The following is a 21,981-nucleotide window of genomic DNA, read 5'->3' as shown; positions in this document are numbered from 1 at the left end:
TTGTGAGATTCTGGAGCAAGGAAGATTTACTGGAAAATAGTAAAATGATAAGTTACCTCTACCATTTAAAAATTTCATGGTGACACTTAAGGTCCTTCCCGTGGTCAAGTCCACACTCTTTGATAGTGAGAACAAACAACACACATTCTCCTTCCCGACATGAAGATATTCTACGCAGCCACAACTTGACACTCCTCATATTTGCTGGGAAATTAGTAGTTTGAAGATTAACTTTATTTTAGGATGAAGCACTGACACAGACAGATCATGTGTGGTTTTTTTAATTCTTTGTTTTTAATTCTTAAATCAGTGTGGACAATATCTTGCTGTTCATTGGTACAAAACAGCCCTGTCCTGGGTATACAAGCCTGTAATATCAGTGGATTTACTACAGTGAATTTACTTCATGAGACAGCATAGCAGAATAGGACTAACTAAAGATATATGTTTTTAATAAGAAAACGCTTGAAATAAACAAAATCACAAAGTTAATGAACATTTTGACTGTGCAGTCCACACATCGCGATGTGAATGCACGCTGGCTATGCGTGCAGATTTCAGTAAGTGATCATGCTAAGACAGCTGTGGTGTGCGTGAAAGGTGCCTGCTATTCCTAAGGGGCTGCACAGGCAACAATCAAAAGTACCCCAGAGGCTGGTTTGGTCAGGGATCAGAGATGAACTTTAAGGCAATCTTCCACGTGAATGTGAACACCTCTGAAGGGGCCTTTCCAGTTAAGTGTTATGGCTATGAGGGCTCCGTACTGTAAGTGCTGTCAGACAATTTTAGTAGCACATTATCACATTGTCATTTTGTAAAAAATAGTTATAAAATCCCACCATTATAAAAGTGTCTGGGGTGCTTTAGCTCTTAGACATACAGCAGGCACTTTCTGTTGACCTACCCCATTGATGTAAATACAGTCTCGGAGGCATGTTCACCTTCTATGGCTATACCTAGAACTGAGTTCCTCCTAAGGTTTGTTCTAAATACTATGTTCACATATTGAGAAATACGATGTGCTTACAATTTGTTTGATTTCATTCTGAGTTTAGAATTTTTCCCCTTGGGTGAAGTTCTACAGATGCATTAAAAATAAATAGTGCTGCCATTTTAGTGATTTCCAGTCTGATGGCGTGTGGTTTTCAGAGCATGTGCACTACGCTGGCTACACTGCAGAATGGATGTAGCCCATTAAATGAGCCTTTTAGAGACCAGTTTCATTTAATCTCCTTCTTAGCCTTGTAGCTGGCAGAGACCACCAGGTAATTATCTGGGTTCATGTCCTTCAAGGTTGGAGATTTGCTCTGGACAGGGGACGTCTTGCCATCCACGCGGGAGATCTGCAGCACCCGGCAGGGGTCATGCTTGAGCAGATAGCCCGCGAAGGTCTCCCAGCCTCCTCCCACACGGACCATCACATGCTTGTTGTGCAGCATCTGGAAGGAAAGACCAGTAAAGTGGTCAGGTTTTGGGAGTTCGCATCAGACCTCACAGCAACCCCCAGTCTAGCGAAATTAGCATTGCTTGCCTTATTCCCATGGCCCTTGTGTAGCCATGTGGCACCGTGTCTGCTTGGACAAAGGCTTGTAAACAAAACCTTGTGTGCAGACATATCTCAGGAAAAACATCTGACATCTAACTTCCATGTGGCACAGAGCATCTATGTCTACTTCTCTGGCTGGATGCATATGAAAGCTTTTCTGTGTTATACAGTGGACCACTAACACTCATCACTGCTTTACTCTCACATCAGTGTTCCATCCTTCCCACTGAGCCATTTCCCTCTTAACCAGAACTTAAGAGACCATGCAAGTCTCTGATATTGGGTTAATGTTAATAAATGACATTAACAGCTATCCACATACTTGCAGTAAAATACAAGTGAAAATGCACTCAGGAAATAATATGAAATATGTTCTAGTCATTGAGCCTTTCAAGGATAGGTATATTCAGTTTTAATTGACACTAGTCTTCTCAATTACTTCATAATTACTTCAGAATACATTCACACACACACACACACATATGCACATATACTCACACGCACATGTACACAGACACACACAATCCAACAAAGACAACGGAAGCTTACCTCCAGGCCAGGGAGCCATGCAGAGCTCCAGCCTGTCCCTCTCCAGTGCGACACTCACAGGAAGGTGCCACCTGGAGATATGGTCCTGGGGACTGGACACAGGTCATCCTGGATGCTAGGCAGCTCTACAGACTGAACTGCATCCCCAGTCCCAAGAGAGCTTTTAACTCTGGGAGAAATTGGGAAGTCCTTTTCAGCCTTGAGCATTCTCATCACAAAAACACACTCTGAAGGCTCTCTAACCAATCTGCAGAAGTTTGCAAAATGGAAATATGAAGGACAGTCCACTGAGCACGGAGAGCACAGGACATAAACTGTTCACCTCTTCTTCTGCAGCCTCTGCCGATGGGAGCTCAGCACAGTACTGTGGCCACAGGCAACACCTGAGCATAGATGACTGGTCATGACTCTGTGAGGAACCTGGGGCCACAAGTCCGGCTTCAGCAGAGGAAAGTGGCATTAGTGACACCACAGCTGAAACAGCCAATTGTGTTTTTTTAGGTTCTATTGTCGGTAGCCTATTGTGAGGTTTGGGGGCAGGGAGCCACAGGTATTTATTTCCTCAGTTTGAAACCTGACCCTCCATTCCTGGCAGACCTTGATCTTTGTTTTTTATTACGTTCTGAAGACAGTCATAAAAGAAGTGACTCTAAGGAATGACTTACTGGCCATCCTCCTCCTCGTAAACCATTAAAGGAAATAGTAAACAGATGCTATTATGCGTGCCTACATTTATACATTCTTACCACAGAATTAGAAAAAGATCCTTAAACAGCTAAGATTAACTGCTTATAAAATATTTGTATTTCTAGTCAGACAGAGATACACTCGAACCACCACAAGAATCAGGGCATTGTTAATAGAGGTTAATAGTGTAATTTGTTTTCTCAAAAAAATTCTTTTTTTTTTTAATTCTCAGAACTGTGAAATGCTTCTGTTTTTATTTGAAAGAAACTTTTGTTATTTTGTGTTGTTGTTGGTGGTGGTGGTGGTGTGTGAGAGTGTGTGTTTGTGTATGTGTGTTTGTGTGTGTGGTTTTTCTCTTCTGCCCCTAACCTAAGCTATATCACAAGTAACAACAACAAAAGGTATGCATAAGCAAAGAGTGTCAGCTCTGAAAGCTTCCTTGAAGAATTTATCAGACCTCTAAGCTCATAGAGCCCTGGACACACATGTCATCTCTAGTATTTCACACTTCAAAGAATACTGACTCCACACTGAAGTGGGGAGAGGGGAACTGAGTGCATTGTCTTCTCTCATGCCTCCCTTTCACTATGCCTAGGAATTAGGAGGGCATCTCACAACACTTAATAATTTTCTATGGAAACCTTGACCATCACATATCTCAAACACTTTGAGAGAAGAGGCTCAGGACAGTCTAACGGGAGGCATTCTTATATTTAGACCTCACTGTAATGTCCTAAGAAGTCTCTGGTGAGTTTCAGGTATGGGACTGGGATATTAAGGTCACAGTGATGGATATCTGAATCCAGATCTAAATCCCATGCCCCTTTAAGTATGTGCACATTTTCCAAAGACAGTCTTGCACCACCACATCTCCACAAAATTATATTTAACCTAAAAGCAAATTCACTTGCTATAAGCCCAATTATTCTGAACTTTCTCCTCCTGGGAACTCTAGCCTAGTCCTTTGATGGATTCAATATATGATGCCATTATTGAGAGGTGATAAAATACAGGAGATGAGCCTTTCAGAGGAGGTGAGCCACTAGAGAGTTCTTTCATATTCCCTCTCTGCCTTCTGTCCACCACGAAGTGAGCAGTCTTTGCCATACACTCCTCCTCACAGGGGCTCCAGTTCAACAGATCCAAGGACTACTGACTGAAACCTCCTGACTGAAACCTCTCAAGCTCTGAGGCAGAATAAGCCCTGCTCTATGTTTTTTCTTTGCTGTTTGCTCATGTGACAGAAGGGCAGCCCTCAGCATTGGGATCACATATCCATAACATCACAGCATCGCCCATTGCATGCTTACGTTATGTTCTCACTTTGTCCAAGAAATGGCACCATTGCCAGAATTCTATTTTATAGATAGGAAAGCTGAGGCTTTTAGAAGGCAAAAACTTCTGTAAGGTCATAATGAAAGCAGTGAGCAGCAGCAAGAGCAGAAGCTCCCTTTCCTAACCTCATTCACTCTTTCCGCAGTCTGGACTTCGCTTTCCATGCCTTCTAGACATCAGCCACTAGTCATCATCACTGATATCAGAAATATCAAACAGAGCTGATTAACAACTCACTTAAAATAAGTTATAGATACACCCTAACGAACAAAAGTTTAGTTTCAGAAGACTGTCTGGCTATGGTTCTAATCATTCAGAAACAAGTGTTCAAGTGTAATGACAAGATGTCTCATGCTCTTCCAAGGCACTCAGATCACTCTTGTGGTATATGCAGCAAGAGTGCAGAAAGAAGGCTTCTCTCTAACTACCTAGCCCGCAGAGAGAGGCAGGGGTCGTAATGTGTATATATACCAAGAACTGCAGCAACCAAAAATGCTCTCCTCCCTCTTCTCGGAAACATTAGTCAGTGCTTAGAAATAGAAACAAAACAACTCAACTTTTCATTTAAAAGGGAAAGTCTATATTTATGTAGCTCATAGATAATGTGTTTTGCTAAGTGACAAAAACAGATAAAACATCCAGAAAAGTATCAGGTTTACTGATAACGTACTTTTGCTTCCAAGTGAGCATGCTGTGTCACATAAACATGGAAAATCATCTCAGGAAAAGATGAAGAATACTAAGTAGGAAACCGTTTTTAATTTAAGGAGCAAATTTTAACATTAAAGGCTTCATGCTCATATTAGACTTGTGACATCCCTGGAAGAGGTCTGCAAGAATGGCCATGTATACCCCAGATCAAAATCCCCATGAAATGCTTCATGTTCCTTTTCTAGTCTTACCCAGAATGGAATGTGTTTTGCTCTAGCCCAATTGCTCTGCCCAATGTGTTTTGCTCTAGCCCTGTTCCTGCTGGTCCCTACCAGCATCAAGAGCAGCAGGAGTACAGGTCAGGCACTTGGAGCCTTTCCTTCAGGGTACTCTTGTTGTTGCTCTCACTAATCCACACTCTGCCCACAGACATGAGAGTCTTTCCAGAAGGAGCATCTTTTCACTTCACTGTGTCACTTGAACCTCTGAGAGTGGTTCTTCATTGTCTGCTGTGGTCCCACATGAGGCCAGGACTCAAACTCCTCAAAGCAGCAGGGTTGAAGCCAGGCAGGGATGAGGTGACAGCAATGGTTCAGGCAGATTTGTCTTCTCCAGGGTGACAGAGGCTTATAGACCGTGAATAATCTTCTGACCATTCTGATGCTTCCTTCCCTTGGTCACTGTCTGCTGTATCTGGCACATGAGTCACCTGCCAACTGCCAGTTCTTTCATCTGTTGTTGATTATTAATATTTATTGTTGATTTATCTGGAGTTAAACAGCAGGTATTCCTAAACCAGCTGTATACCCAAATCACCACACAGATATTAGGACTTATTTAATTAACCTAGAGCACAATGCTGGGCAATGATCACTCCGTCCTAAACCTCCAAGCCCATATAGTTTCTTACCATTCAGATTTCACCCATTTTACTTGCTTTTAGTCATATCTTAGGTCCGGTTCATCTCTCCTCATGGTTCCAAGACCTCTCCTGCAGATCTCTGCTCTCCTACTTCTCCCACTCACTTCCTTCTCCACCCCTCCTGACCAAGATGTCCCACCCTATTCTCTCCATTGCACAGCATTGGCTGGTGGTTTAATTGAAAATAGGGAAGACAATTGGTGGCCTGTTTACACAAACTTGAGACAGGTGATGCTTAGAATAAACATCACAATGCAATGTCTGGATTGAAACCGGATAGTGGGGTAGAGAAATCAGCATTTGAATGAACAATGATAAATTGTATACATTCCATAAGAACATTATACCAACATTCATCCTTTCACACTGTTTCAAGTTATCACAGCACCACAGGTTAGAGGTCCACCTGTCTTTGTCAGCACCTAAACTACAAATTTCCTAAATTGTTTTGCAATATTCAAAATTTCACACACTTTTCTACTTATACATAACTGCTCTATATTTTCAAAGAGAAATAAAGTCTATTCGTTCCTTTGGTCGTTTAACAAATACTGTCTGAAAGCCCTTGGGGCTTTTCACAGCATTAGGCATATGATGCTTATCAAATGCATTTTAAATGAATATTAGTGAAATAATGCTTATCCTATGAATTAACAACATTAATTCTTAATACTGCTCCATCCAACTGCCTGCATTATATCTGTATTATTCATAGAATTATTGAAAGAGTAGGATGAAATGATTTGTATTCATCCTTTAGAAAGCCTGGGTGTGAATACTCCACACCACTCTTTGTGTAGAGAACTTCACTGAGAGAGAGAGACAAATTTGGAGTCTGAAAGTGAAGCTAAGGGAGAACTGCACAGAGAAGAAGTAGGTGAATCTAGACAGCTATGGGTGGAAGAAAGAGAAGATTGAGAGGATGAGTAAGAAGCATTATGACTGGCTACAGAGAGAATAAAGTCGCTGTTCTTTGGGATGATCCTTCATGAATCTTTCTTACTTTTAATGCAATTTTTTTAATGGCAAACAGTAACAGTAAATTGCCCAGCAAAGTTTCCACAAACCTGATCTCTGTGATGCTTAAGTGGGCAGGTGTCATTCAGCCTGGGTCATCCAGCCCCTCTGTGGCTTTCATTAAGCCTTTCTCTTCTAAATGGATCTAGATACTCACATTTCAACACTGTCTGGTAACTGCTCTCCATTGGAGTGGGAGGCAACTGTCTGACAGAACTGCCTACAGGAACTGGGTCACCAAGATATTGTATTCCAAGATATTGTATGCTTCCTAACACCTAGTCAACCCTGTTCATTTGTTTTTATAAGGGATCATAACGTGAGCACAAACATTGTTTTTAGAAGACAGTTATCTCCTCTCCAGAGAGCAACATTACATTAATTTATAGGATTGCAAAAGCTATCATAGTTTCCTATCACTCTGCAATGGCATATGTTACAATTAGACAACTGGGAATTCAGCTGTCTGCCTCGGGTTTCCTGACACCGTCAAGGATAAGATAACAGATGTTCAGCAGATGGTGGGAAGCCAGGATTTTCAAAATAAGTGATAAGGTCATAAGTCTGCAGTTCAAACTGAGGCATCAGTGACAAAGTGTGGTGTTTGCCATGTTCTTTGCCAGAGGTGAGGATTTCATATTACGTTTTCATAAAACAGCTTATCACAGCCCGGATGAATAGGCTCATGAAATCATCCCTCCATGTTGATTACCACCATTAACTCCCCAGCATGTCTTTGACGCAGCCTACCCTTTCTGTAGTAAACTTCATAGAGACCAGTGACAAGAAACAGAGAAGTTATCATTCACTCAGTCTCTACCAAGAGTACCAAGCTGTAACCACCACTAACTCTATGATCTTGGCAACTGCAAACATTCTCTCTGTGCCTCATTTTTCTTCTGAACAATGGATACTTCCTTCTAGATTCACTGAGACAGAGATATTGATGGGCAAACTTGAAGACAACATATGTGGAACACAGATAGTACTTAACCACTGTGGAAAGTTGAATATTTTGCTCTGACAACAACAGAATCAATACTGAGTTGTTTCATTCTATTATCACCAGGGCTCCACATTGGCAGGCTGGTATAACTGTTACCTCTATCTGGAGAGAATTGGAACCTCAGACATGACTCAAGGACTCACACAATCTCGGCTTCTGATGACCAGTGGTGTGGCCCACCTCTTCTTAGAACTATACATCGGGGTAATGAAGCCCCCGTGCCTTTATTTTAGACTGAGTTATTAGAGTGCCCCAAATGATGAGAGCCAGTCCTCAAACAGGAATAGGCCTTGTCTCACAGAGATTCTACAGGCTTGAAGAAAATATTTCTGGCCTGTTGTTATTGTTATTTCCTTCTGAGAAGAAATGTAAATTTCTGAGGCTCATTTTAGAGACATGTGGTTTCATAAGCTTCTTTCAAGTATGAGCAAGTATGAGACAAGCAGCTCATATAAGGCATACAAGTGATGGATGGCAGAATGTTCTAGCTGTACCTGCTGGAGACTGTGTAGGAGCATTAGCACCAGCTCCTGTCAGGTCCTGTTGCCTCCCTATGTAAGGTATCCTGTTACCCAGCTCTGCCCCAGATGCAATTAACAGGGCTTAGCTGCAATCTAATCACCAGAGACAGAGCAGACAATGTCATAATAAATATTTTATAGGATCGTCAGCATGGTGAAAGCAACGAGGTGGAAACCCCTTGCTGCTGGAAGGAGAAGGATTGTATAGAGGAAGGATCTGTATCCAGTTTATTCCAGAGGAGAAGAGGAATTCAGCTGCTGCAAAGAAAATAAAAATGATTCAAGAAATGGAGCTAGGCTCTAGCAGCCACACAAACATGTGTGCCTACACAGACACACAGACACACATGCAGACACACAAAATAGACCCTGGATAACAGTAGGTTTTGCTGATTCTGTCCCAACTCCATCAATTCCTGTAAACCCTGTGTAAGCCAGGGAAGAAGCACAGTTCAGCGCTGGGCATGCTGCTGCACAGGGTGGCACCCAGCGGTGTCCTGCTGAATGATAACAGCAGAGTCTGTGGTCCAGACACTCCAAAAACACTATGAACTTGCCAGTGACTTTAGTAGAGGAGTCACTAAAATGGAAAATTGACTATTTCTGAATGCATCCAACACTTGCCTCTGACAAAATGTTTAAAAGCATCCTTCTATTCAATGATCCATCCAAATGAAAGACAATGGATAAATTCATTTACTCATTAAAAAATATAAGGCCACAAGGAAAAAAAAGGAGAATTTGGGAGGATAAAATTGAAATGTAGGCAGTGGTAGAATGTTTGTCCAGTGTGTATAAAGCCCTGGGTTCCACTATCAGAACTGCAAAAGTTATTGAATTGGAAAGGAATGAAATGAAATTTGCTACAAATCCACAGGGGAGGTTTTTCAAAAGGAGCTAGACAAATCATTCCTGGAAACTACAGAAATTTTGGGTTTTAGAACTGAGTGTTACCTCCATCCGATAAGGAGGGATGTGTGGTTGAAAGGCAATGGCATGCCAGTCTGTGTAAGGGCTGTTGGGTCCTGCACACTAAATATACTCCACGACAGCAGGAGGGAGAAGGGCTACATCTGCAGAAATAGAACCAGAGCGAACCAGCCCAGGGGAGGACAGGACACAGGATGAAAAGTGGACGGGAATAGGAAGAGAAATGAAGTCATGTGCGCACTGTCAACCCAGACGACGATGATGTGGACCTTCAGTGCTTAGTATGTTGGAAAAGTTTTTCACATATACTGTTGGAGGGAAAAGGCCAGCTCCACAGCTGTGCCCCTCTCAGGCCAAACTTGCCTGGTTTATCACAATCACCTGTGTCCTTCAGTATTCTCTCAACTGGGCAATTAAAATAATGATGCAACATGTAGTGAACTCACTACTAACTAATGATGATACTGGACTCCTTAACAAACCTGAAAAGTTCTGGGTAATGGAGCAATGTAGCCATATAACTGAAAACACATTTATTAATAGGTTAGTGGAATTTATAGTTAAAACATCATTTCTGATACTGCTTAAGGTATAAAATAATATCTTAAATATTATTTATCATCTGAATTTTCCCGCCAGCACAAAGACCATCTCAGCACCCTCAGGTAAGTCCACTGCGTATAGAGTCCCTTTTTACCCTCCTATGTTCTCTGAGTTACATCTTACCTTATACCACTGGACCTCTCTTCCACCCAACTTCTTTTCAAGACGAGGATTCCTATTTCTCCCAATTTGTTAAATTAACCATGGGTTTTTTTTAATCCAATTAGGCACCAAACAAGCTTTCTCAGTGTCAAAGTTTTCTTTTTGTCTAATTCCATCTCTAAATCATTTTCAGACTAGAATACACTCTTTGGGAAATTCTTCCAAAGCTTTCCAAAATCACTAGATAGCTCATGAGTGTAGAAGAAATTCATAAATCATTCTCATTAAGAAATACATAGGTAAACAATTCCATTATGCATATGGCCTTTCAAAAGTGCTTTTAATTTATTTTTTACATTTCTTAAGCAGCTGTAAAGCCTATGAGCCATAACAATGACCAAAACAGCAGGTATACCCAAGAATGATGGTGCTCATATCTTAGGTGTAATTGGTAGCTGTCTAATTGTAGTTAGGAGGGAAACCATACCTGCCACTGTAAACTTAGTCAACTAACTGTAGATGGTAAGGAGAATCTACTGATGCCAGTTTTCTAAACTACTATAATTCCCAAGTGCATTCTAAATACTTCACCTGTTACCTAGAGAGAATTATGTCTCTGAACCCTCATCAACAACACATGCTGGAGAGGTTGTGGAGGAAGGGGAACTCTCCTCCATTGCTGGTGGGAACATAAACTGTACAACCACTTTGGAAATCAATCTGGAGCTTTCTCAAGATCCAGCTATACCACTCCTAGGCATAGATCCAAAAGATGCTCAAGTACACAACAAGGACATTTGCTCAATCATGTTTGTAGCAGCTTTATTAGTAATAGCCAGAACCTGGAAACAACCCAGATGTCCCTCAACTGAAGAATGGATACAGAAATCGTGGTCCATTTACACAAGAGAATACTACTAAGCAATTAAAAACAAAGAAATCATGAAATTTTCAGGCAAATGGTGGGATCTAGAAAAGATCATCCTGAGTGAAGTATCCCAGAAGAAGAAAGACACACATGATATATGCTCACTTATAAGTGGCTACTAGACCTATAAGATAGGATACACATACTAAAATCTATACACCTAAAGAAGCTAAACAAGGAGGAGGACCCGGGGTAAGATGATCAATCCTCCCTTCGAAGGACAAATGGGATGGACATTGGAAGTAGGAGAAAACAAGTAACAGTACAGGAGTCTACCACAGAGGGCCTCTGAAAGACTCTACCTAACAGTATATCAAAGCAGATGCTGAGACTCATAAGCAAACTTTGGGCAGAGTGCAGGGAATCTTATAAAAGAAGGGGGAGATAGAAAGACCTGGAGGGGACAGGAGCTCCACAAGGAGAGCAACGGAACCAAAATATCTGGGCACAGGGGTCTTTTCTGAGTCTGACACCCCAACCAAAGGACTATGCATGGAGATAACCTAGAACCCCTGCAGAGATGTAGCCCATGGCAGCTCAGTCTCCAAGTGGGTTCCCTAGTAATTGGAACAGGGACTGTCTCTGACATGAACTCAATGGCTGGCTCTTTGATCACCTCCCCCTGATGTGGGAACAGCCTTACCAGGCCACAGAGGAAGACAATGCAGCCAGTTCTGATGAGACCTGATTTGGTAGTCTGGGGTCAGAGGGAAGGGGAGGAGGACCTCCCCTATCAGTGGACTTGGGGAGGGGCATGAGAGGAGATGAGGGAGGGAAGGCAGGATTGGGAGGGGGTGAGGGACGGGGCTACAGCTAGGATACAATGTGAATAAACAGTAATTTATTAAAAAGATAAATTAAAAAAGAAACTTCTTTTTGTAGCAGGTGGAGACCCTGGTAGAAATCCACAACTGGGTGAGTAGACAAAATGCCTAAAATGCTTGACTGCAGGGTATCCAACACTAGATGTGAGCTCTATAACAAAAACCCTTTGTTTTCATCTTCTACATAGCTAAAATCATTGTCTCGTCTGCATACTCTCTTGACTATTCTTATCTTAGCATTCATCTTTCGTGAGTAGGTGGAGGTTGGAGTGTGTTTCACATTGTTCAGTCTTCTTGTATCTGAAGTACAGAGAACTGAGAATCCGGCCCTATCTGTTCTTGTGACACTGGTCACAAGTTAGCACATAACGAGACTTCTGTTCCAAGGGTCTCTCAGTTCCCTATAGGGAGGAATGCACAGCCCTGTTTATAGTGCCACACATCACTAAGGCCCTTGGGAACATCCCCAGAAGCCCACTATTCACTTTTCCGACGCATACTCTCAGAATTGCCACACTGAGTAGTTTTTGCTTTTAAATTTATTTTCCCCTTTAGAAATTCTAGTAACTGTCTTTATTTAGACATGTACATTTTTCATTAGGTCTTCTATTTTGTAATTTCATAATTTTTCATTTTTTTCATTCTCTTATGTACACATTTATCCATGAATTCCTCAAATCTTTCACATATATGGGCACATGCAGAGTCATGTGACAAATACATATGAACTTACAGAAATACTCGCCTTATACTCAGTCCTCTAGAGTAAACACACACTTGCCCCACTCCCCTCTATTTTCGCTTTAGAAACATTTCATATTTATCCAACTACCGTGGGCCAGAACTACAACTACTTTTTTGTTTTCAGTTCATGTCTTCTACAGGCTATACAACTTAATATAAAATTCATGTTGTATGAACTCAGTGGCCTACTCTTTGACCACCACCCCTGAGCGGGGAGCAGCCTTGCCAGGCCACAGAGGAAGACAATGACACCAGTTCTGTTGAGACCTGATAAGCTAAGGGCAGATGGAAGGGGAGGGGGACCTCCCCTATCAGTGGACTTGGAGAAGGGCATAGGAGGAGATGAGGTGGGGAGGGTGAGATTGGGAGGGAATGAGGGTGGGGCTACAGCTGGGATACAAACTGAATAGACTGTAGTTAATATTAAAAAAATGTAATTTAAAAAAGATCATGTTGTAGGGGCTGGGAACTGCCTTTCCTTGCAGAAGACACAGGTTTGATTCCTAGCACCTATACAGCAGCTCCAGTCCCGGGTGATCTGAGGACTACTTCTGGCCTCTGCGGGCACTGTTTGCATGTGGTACACAGGCATATATGCAGGCAAGATACTTATATACACAAAATAATAAAAAAATAAATATCCATCTTACAAATCTTTAAAAAGTATATTTATTATCATATTTAATCATGTGTGTGTTTCTGTGTGCGCGTGTGTGTGTGTGTGTGTGCGTGTGCGAGAGAGAGCAAGAGAGAGAGAGAGTGTCAGTGTGTGCATACACAGGTAAGTGCAGATGCCCTTAGATACCAGAGAAGTGATGTTGGATTCCTTGGAAGTATAGTTAGAATTGTCATCTGCCGGATTCAATGCTGGGAACCAAATTTGGATCCTCTGCAGGTGTAGTTCAAGCTTTCAAGAGCAGAGGCATTGCCCCAGCGCCCAAGTCACAAATCTTGAGACATAGTTTCCTCACCCACTTCCTTTTTCTCCACAACCTACTGTATGCAACAAAAAAACAGTTCCTGTTTGCTAAGTCACGGCTCTGGAGCTGTCCCGCAGGCTCCACCTCTCTCTGTCAGTGAGTTCCTGGGCTTTCCTGTGTCCTGTTCACTGTGAAAACGATACAGAAGAAAAACACTCATGCTTTCCCCTGACTGAACAAATGAACATGTTAGTCTGCTTTCCTTCCAGTTCAGCTGGCACTCAGAAACTTGTCTGTTCACTCAGCAGCTTTTTGTTTGTTTGTTTTTGAGACAGAGTTTTTCTGTGCATCCTTGGCTGTCCTGGCCTCACTTTTTAGACCAGGCTGTCCTTGAACTCACAGAGATTCGCCTGCCTCTGCAACCAGAGGGCTTGGATTACAGGCGTGCGCCACCACTTAGCAGTCTCTTAAATAAACCCATATTGAGTTTGCTGACAGAACTGTCCACACTGATGCTGCTAGAACCACACCCTTCTCATTGGAGGAAGCCTCCGGGTGAAGATGGCAAAAAGACTGACTCACTCTGATCCTTCATCCTACTGTCTCTTTAAATTTTTTCATGTGTCTGTATGTGGGTGCATACCTATGAACACAGGTGCCTGCAGAGACCAGAGTAATTTATCTGACTCTTTGAGCTGGAGTGGCAGGTGGTTGTGAGTCTCCCAACACGAGAGCTAAGAACTGGACCCAGATCCTCTGCAAGAGCAATAAGTACTCTTAGCCACTGGGCCATCTGTCCAGCCCATGGCATTGTGTCAATGCGTTTTTCTCTTTATTTTAGTGTATTTAAGTTTATTTAGGTAACTTTATGAGTCACAGCCCCTTACTGTCTAGCCAGCTTGTACAACAAAATCAAAGCAAACATAATTATGTTACAGCCACTTTGATGGTTTCCATATCTAAAAGTCCCTCCCTTTTTATTTTGGACATGCTACTGTTAATACGCAAACTTCTGTAATGGGCATGGCGGTGCATCCTTGGTTGCTGGTTCTGTCATGATCAACATTATAGTTATTGTTCCATGAACCTCATGAGATCTGTAGGCTGAGACGTACCTCCAATAGACTCCTACAGGAAGGGTCATGTGACACCAGCACCTACCATGCTTTCACTTTCCTGGTTCCAAGTAGAGGATGCTGCCTGCTGTTGTCCATCTCTTCCCATTTCCAGAGTGTCACAGAAATCCCCCTTGGGTGCTCTGCAGGAGCAGTCTCTCAGTGTCTTCATCTATTCATTCTCAAGTGACAACTCCGTCAGCCTTTCACCTGCATCTCTTCCATGCCCCATGAGGCCTTTGGAAAGGAGGTTAATTTTATCTGATTCACCCTTTTTCCCTTTTCATTTTGAATCTATCTGATCTCTGGTAGTAGTTATTTTTGCCTGAATTTCTTCAATGGTATGGTTTTGATATTACCTCTGCTCCTAGTGTTATTTTTATTTCCTTTCTGAAGTCCATTTGTATAGCTATTTTATTTCCAATTTTCTTTGATACCATATAGCAAAAGTAGGTCTTCTCTGCATGGATCATATTTAAAACTTTTTATTGTAATGTAATTTTTAATATGAGAATTTAATCTTTATTATGATGTGCATACATACAGCAATGACAAAATAATGCTCAGTAAGTTATATAGATATTTTTAAATATTGTAAAAATGGATGTAATGTAATTTTAATCATCTCCTGCACACCAGTGTCAAACTTCCTCTCATAAACCATTTCACAAAAGAGCACTGGGGGTTGGAGTCAAGATCAGAATTTGTAGCCAAACGCTCCTAATTTTAAGTTGTCTGTGTTATAGCGAACCAGGGGTCAGTGGATGGATGGATAGCTCCTTGGAGCTGAAAGCACAACAGGAGGTTCACTGAGAAGTAGTCCTGTCTGTCAATCCAAGCCTCAGCCATTTTCTCCTCATGTGCTCTGTTTTGAGGTAGAACTACCCTTCACTGAAAAACCTTACACATACTTTCTAGAGTTCAAAAAAGAATGTCTGATGATAGCCTCTTTCTCCCCAATGTACGACAGTCTACCCCAGCATCAAACTGTATGATTTCCTGCTATCATTTTTTCCCCAAATAGAATAGAAAACTTCCAAGGACACAAAGGATGACTGGAAATATATTTATTCTGAATTTATATATTTTCTGTATCTTCCAGAGGAATATGGAGACAGAAGACATACTTATTGCTAGGAGGCCACATAGGTCTACCTTTCTAATGCCCGACATTGGGTGCCTCACTCTCTAGTCATTCTTCAAAAGGTATTTACTAAGCAGTTGCTGCTTAACAAATAGTATGTTAACCCCTGCACTTATCACAGAGAAGATGGCATCTCTTTTTTCAAATTGATTCTAACAATTCATTACATAAATAGATGCTCAGCAAGTGGGCACACATGAGTGAGGCCATGGGTGGCAAGTCCAGGAGGCTGTGAGATGGAGAGTCCAGCTTTGAAATGCAATTTAGTGTCACAGAATCACACCCAATCTTCCTGTCCTCTCATTCTGGTTTTTACTCTAGAGGCAAGGAAGTGAAAAGACTCAGTTTCTCAGTTTTCTTTGCAGCTAGGTAGCCATGTGGTTCTCCTCACCCACAAACCATATGGAGATGTCTAGAAGGAAGTCCTGGCCATCTCTACTCCTTTTTTCGATCCTGAAACTCAAATGTGCCACAGCCTGCAGTAGCCGCATAATAACATAAAGAAAGAAATACAAAGATGCAAACAATATACCAAGGACAGCAGAACAGAACACAGCTAGGTCCTTTGTTTCATCACCTACTAACATTTGATTCTGATTCTGTCACATATGTGAATATGTAAATAGTTATACAGATTTATGGAATTTTCCAGCAAATCACTGTATCATAGAATATGTATCTCCAATTATTACAAACCTTAAACTAATCAAAATATAAAGTTACTATTTATATATAATTATCACAGAGAGCTTCTGTATTCTGGTTCCTAGTCCAGGGTCAGTTAGAAATTAATCTCTCTTCCCCATCCACCCTTTCATTCTCCCTCCCTCCTTCTTCCTCTTTCTCTCAGCCTAGATTGTCCTCAAATTTGTTATGAAGTCGAGGATGGCTTTGAACTCCAGATTTTCTTGCCTCTACCACTGAAGTACTCTGCATTTAGGTGTTCACTACCATGCCCAGTTTATATAGTGCTATAGATGGAACCAAGGTTTGTTGAGTGCTAAGCAAACATTCCAGCAACTGAGCTATATCCAAGCATAGCATTTAGCACTGTCTGCAAACATTTTTGGCTCTCCCATCAGGAGTGAGGCAAAAAATGCATTTGTCCAACAAGAAAACATCTCTATGTCAATAACAGCATTTTATGTCTCAGTTTGGCAGCATATGAGTGCTTCATATGGAGGATTCAACTTGTATGGAAACTTTCCTGAAAGCAAACAAACAATCTACATCTTAATCATTTCCCAACTCAACCATAATTTCTTGTTTCTCCTGCTTCCTGGTTTTCCTTTGAGGGTCATTCGTACTGCTTGAGATAATTATCATGCAAGAGTCACAAAATAACATTTTAGCAACAGCAGTGGGAACAAAGGAGATGTAAAGCATTATCCTTTTTGAAGCTGAGCAGAGTGGCCTTACTAAAACACTGTAAGGAGATGCATGCTATTTCATCTTACAGAAGCATTCAAACTCTTACAGAATGGGTCTCATACCCAGCAAGAAGCCAATAAATTTTCCCATTGAACCAGCGGCAGATTCATTATTACTTATTTTAAAAGGAAAAAAGAATCAATACACTCCCACAAACACATCTAGTCTATGTAATATCTGTTTCAAAAGACACAGAAAGGTAAAATATCATGTGGTAAGCACTAGTGTTGTCAGGATTCAGAGAAACAGGTGTAGTGTGATGAGTCCAGTGTTTGTTGAGTCATGTGTTGTTTTGTGTTTCGCATCCATAGTAAAATCCAGGGCTTCACACATTCTGGTTAAGTGCTCTGTCACTGAGCCATACCTACAAGCCTAATAAGGGACATGCTGCCTTTCAGAGGTACGAGGGTGGCACTGCTGAAGTTGAAGGGAGAGTGTGGGAGGGTTGTATACAATCAAAATGCATTGTATTCATGTAGGAGATTCTTAGTGATAAAATTAAGGAAGCGAGGAAGGAAGAAACGGAGGGAGAGAGGGAGAGAGAGAAGGAGGAAGGGAAGGAGGTGGGGAGGAAAGGATTGACTGAGGGAGTCAAACAAAGTACCCAGAAGCTTTCTGAATATGACAGTGTTCAAAGCAGATCTGCAGCTTTTGAGTCTGAGCAGTAGGGGACAGCAGCACATAAGTACATGGGTTTGTCCATGGGTAAAAAGAAATTAGTGCTATTGTGTTGAAATTCTATCTATGCACAAAAGTCAACATGTGCCACTCAACACTGCTCACCAGGACATTACTTTGTATTTATTCAACCCAAAACTCTTAAGCTGCTGTGCTTTCAGACTGAATCTACTTTTTACTCCTGAGCAGGTCTTTGAGTGAAAGGATATATCTATATCTATATCTATATATCTATGTTTATCTATATACCAATTCTGTAGTTATAACTATATACGTGCATATTTATAATTGCTTAGTAACGTAATTATGTGACTACACAATGAACTTTATGATTATAGCGAATGCAGTACAGTAACTGAAGTAGAAGTTGCTTTGTACAGTGCACTTTATCTCAACCAACACCTTTGTCAACATTAAGGGAAGGTACTGGATGTTTCATTTGTGGTTTAGTAGCCAAGGGTCAGAGTTATGAAGCAACTTTGTCAAGATCACATACTGTGATTAACTACAATGCTGAAATTCATGGCTACATTTCAGTGTTTCAAGTAGCTAGGCATGTGGCTCAGTCCCACTCAACTTGCCCATCATGCATGAAGCTCTGGGTTACATTTTTGGCCCTAAGGAATGCATTGACCTACATACATACATGCAAGCTATTATTAATGCCACATCACCTATATTAATCTTACCAAGTGCCAACCCTTCTCATAACAGACAAGTGCTTACTTCTTGCACCATGGCTAAGTAGATGTCTATCTATGACCCAGCAGACAAGGGGGCTTAGGTTAGCTTATTAAGGAATGGAACATAAGACTAATCTGATTGGCAAATTCTGAAAACCCACTTCAAGGAATTCTTAGAATGTCCACTGGTGTTTTCTAAAGATCTTCCTTAAAAAACAACATTTATAGTGTCAGCTTGAAGTTCCTTTGTATAACTCTGCTTTCAGAAACACACATCAGGCAAGTAACATGATTATTATGTTGAAACTATGATTGTTTGATGATGAAACTAAGATGAAATGATGGATGTGTTAAACTGCTGGAAGGGAGAATTCTCATGAGCAGGATCTGTCTTTAGGAAGACAGACCATAAGTTTGTGGGGTTGTGGTTTGGTCTGTTTAATTTTAATTCAATGTCTCTATGGGAAACTAATTCCTGAATGTTGAAAGTATCACTTGTTTAGACTAAATTACAGGTTGGCACATAGTACATTCTCAGAATTATCATAAAAGAAACCCCATATGTGCTAACAGGACATCTTCTGGTTATATGATATCACCCCCTTCACAGGAAATCAAACCTTCACAAGTTCTTGGCTGTTCACTTTCCTACAGTCTCTTATTCCCTGAAGAGAGGAATTGGATGACATTCTAAAAACCTTCAGATGAAGATGATCCTTTGTTCATTACTTTAGGCAGCAGAAATCTGAGCTAAGTTCCCAAGCTCTGCAGACATATTAACATAGCTAGGGTGGAAGCCTGTGGAACAAAGAAGCTTGTAAGTCACACATCTGCCATGCAGTTGTGGAGGTGCCTAGGCATCCCTGACCCCAACATACCACTGAGGTCCTAAAGTCAACAAATCCATCACTGGGTGTTGTCCCATCTCATTGCTAAAGATTAAACATTTGGTGGTTCTGTTCCCTCTGATACTTCGTGGTTAACTCTGCTCTGATAGAGTAAGACATGTGAGCAGAGAGACAAAGCAGTTTCTAATGGGGTCATGCGTCAGAGTGAGTCAGAGAGAACAGACTATTCCTCACCCAGGATGAGTACAAAGAGTGGGTGGCAGGATACCAAAGGCTGTGCACTTGACCTCCATTTCCTATGAGGACAAGAGGATGCACTTTTTGAGTGCAGTGGAGATTTTTGTTGGTTTGGTTTTTCTGTTTGATTTTATTTTCCCTTGGTAATGAGGCAATCACTAACATGGGCTGTACTTGAACAGAAAATATCCCCAGCTCCCATAAAAAAAGGTGTTTTTGGCATTCACTCCATGGAGATAATGGTGTTTAGAGCAGTGGTTCTCAGCCTTCTCAACCTTCCTCATGTTGTGTGACTCCCAACCATAAAATTATTTTTGTTGTTACTTCATAAGTGTAATTTCCTGTTGTTGTGAATTTTAATGTAAATATCTGATATGCAGAAAGGTATTTGGTGACCCCTGTGAAAGGGTCATTAGACTCCAAAGGGGTTACGACCAACAGGTTGAGAATTATTGGTTTAGATTATGATGGAGTTTTTCTATTCTTACCTCTCTATTTGTCTTCTATCCCTTATGGTGTTCTCACGGTGTGACATGAAATTCATTATGTCAGGCTGACTGCAACCTCTTAGTCATCCTAGAAGATGGAGTGGTCAGCAAATTAATCTAAACTATGACCCGGACCTAATAATCAGAGGCAACAGCAAGTTTAGGAAATCAAGGAGATTAGATACAATGGTTAAGGACCATAACCAGGGCGTAGAAGACAGAAGACACATTGAAGTTCTAAACCATTTGTGAGACCATTTTGAGATGGAATTTTATTCTGAGACTGGGATGGAAGGAGAGATCCAGAAACCTGAGCATACCCAGTGTCATTAGCATGGTGAGAAACCTAGCAAGCTTTGACTGTGAAGAAGGACAAAGTGAATGCATCAGATGATGCTGAAAGAACATTTTTTTATGACATGCATGGCTCTTTATGCCAAATAATCTGGGAGGATGCTACTTGTATATCTATTTCATATATAAGAGAGCAGGTTCCAGAAGATCAGTGATCTGCCATATATCACCATGTATGGCTGACCTGAGAAGAATGATTGCAGTTGAAAAAAATAAACTATCTGAGTTTGAAAGTACTTTAGATACATCAGTTCAAAGCTTCCCCTGGAAGGTGGCAGTAAGGAGTCTTTATAGGCTAATATTCACATGTGGGCTTTTTAATAGAGACTATAACCCCAGAACAGTTGGGCCTTAATTTTATTAGCCCTAAGGGATCCTTCTACATTTTCAACATTGGGTTTTGATGAAATTAAGAACATAGTGACAATGATTATTATGATGGTGATGATGATAATGAAAATGAAGAGCATGGTGGTGATTATAATGGTTATATCATGATGGTGGCGATAGTGATAATTATGAATGTATGATGAAGGTGGTGGTGGTAGCTGTTCTTTATAAGAGCCTTCTGGGTAACATTAAAGGTTAGTATCTCCTCTGATTTTTCAGAGTAATGTGTTCTAGTTAACATGAATCCCTCTCACAGTACTTTTATAGTTTACTCAGACTGACAAAACAGTTCCAGGTCCCTATTTCATTTTAGTATAAAATTTGTTCTACATTATCATGTTTAAAAAGAATTTCTCAGCAACTGATGTACCAACCAAGGATCATGAATTGAGAAGACCTAGACCCCCTGCTCAGATGTATTCAATAGGCAGCTAAATCTCCATGTGGGGTTCCCGAGTAAGGTGAACAGGGGCTCCCTCGCCATGAATTCAGTCGCCTGCTCTTTGATCTTCCCCCAGGTGATGTGGCCTTCCCAAGCCACAGAGGAAGAGGATCCAGTAAGTCCTGATGAGACTTATAGGCTACGATCAGATGGCAGGGAGAAGAACTGCCCCTTTCAGTGGACTAGGGGAAAGTGATGGGGCGAAGAGGGAGAGATGGTGGGACTGGGAGGAGATGAGAGAGGGGACTAAAACCAAGATAAAATTTAATAAATTATAAAAAATAAAAATAATATTTAACATTTAAAAAATAATTTCTAAGCAAAATTCACTTCTTAAAATATAACATAGTCCTTATTTTAAACAATCAAAAATGTTCACATTGTACACATCATGAAGAATATCAACTGATTTGTATTGAAAATCAATTGTTGTTTTAGTCTGACCTGATGTTTTTTGAGCCCAAGCATTCTTGCATTGGTGAAATACAAGTGCACAATACTTTCCAACTTACAGTCCCTATTTCTGTAAGCTCAAGACCAAGAATTATGCAACTTCAAGAGATCATTATAAAAATTACTCCTGATGATATTTTGTTTTGATTTGATAATATATTACAGTGAGTTAAAAATAAACCTCCATGCTTACTATTCCCTTATCTTTACTTCTGAGTCCAGGCTATCCATTATAATTTTCTTTCTATTGAGATTCCCAATGCAAACCTAGAAGTTGTTGAAGGGATCATTGGAGCTCTCCTACAGAAACAAAGGCAACACAGCCACATGAGAAAGCCTGGGCATCAAGGTTTGTTTGTTTTTTGTTTGTTTTGTTTTGTTTTTTATCCCTGACAGAAAAAAGTTACAAAAGAAAAATTATAGACAGCTCTTG

General features: G+C 40.9%; 1 protein-coding gene across 4 annotated transcripts in view; it reads right to left on the bottom strand.

Moving 5' to 3' along the window:
- Positions 1 to 270: 270 nt before the first annotated feature.
- Positions 271 to 21,981, bottom strand: part of Gas2 (growth arrest specific 2) — a 128,811-nt gene continuing 107,100 nt past the window's right edge. For all 4 annotated transcript variants that reach the window (XM_060367224.1, XM_060367225.1, XM_060367226.1 and 1 more), the window contains one exon: positions 271 to 1,439. In XM_060367224.1, coding sequence (XP_060223207.1) covers positions 1,221 to 1,439 — 219 coding nt within the window. In that variant the 3' untranslated portion in view covers positions 271 to 1,220. The remainder of the gene's footprint in view (positions 1,440 to 21,981) is intronic.

Source organism: Meriones unguiculatus, chromosome 14 (genome assembly GCF_030254825.1).
Source record: "Meriones unguiculatus strain TT.TT164.6M chromosome 14, Bangor_MerUng_6.1, whole genome shotgun sequence".
Lineage (NCBI taxonomy): Eukaryota > Metazoa > Chordata > Mammalia > Rodentia > Muridae > Meriones > Meriones unguiculatus.
The sequence above is the reverse complement of the archived record's forward strand: the minus strand, read 5'-3'. Positions and strand labels throughout refer to the sequence as shown.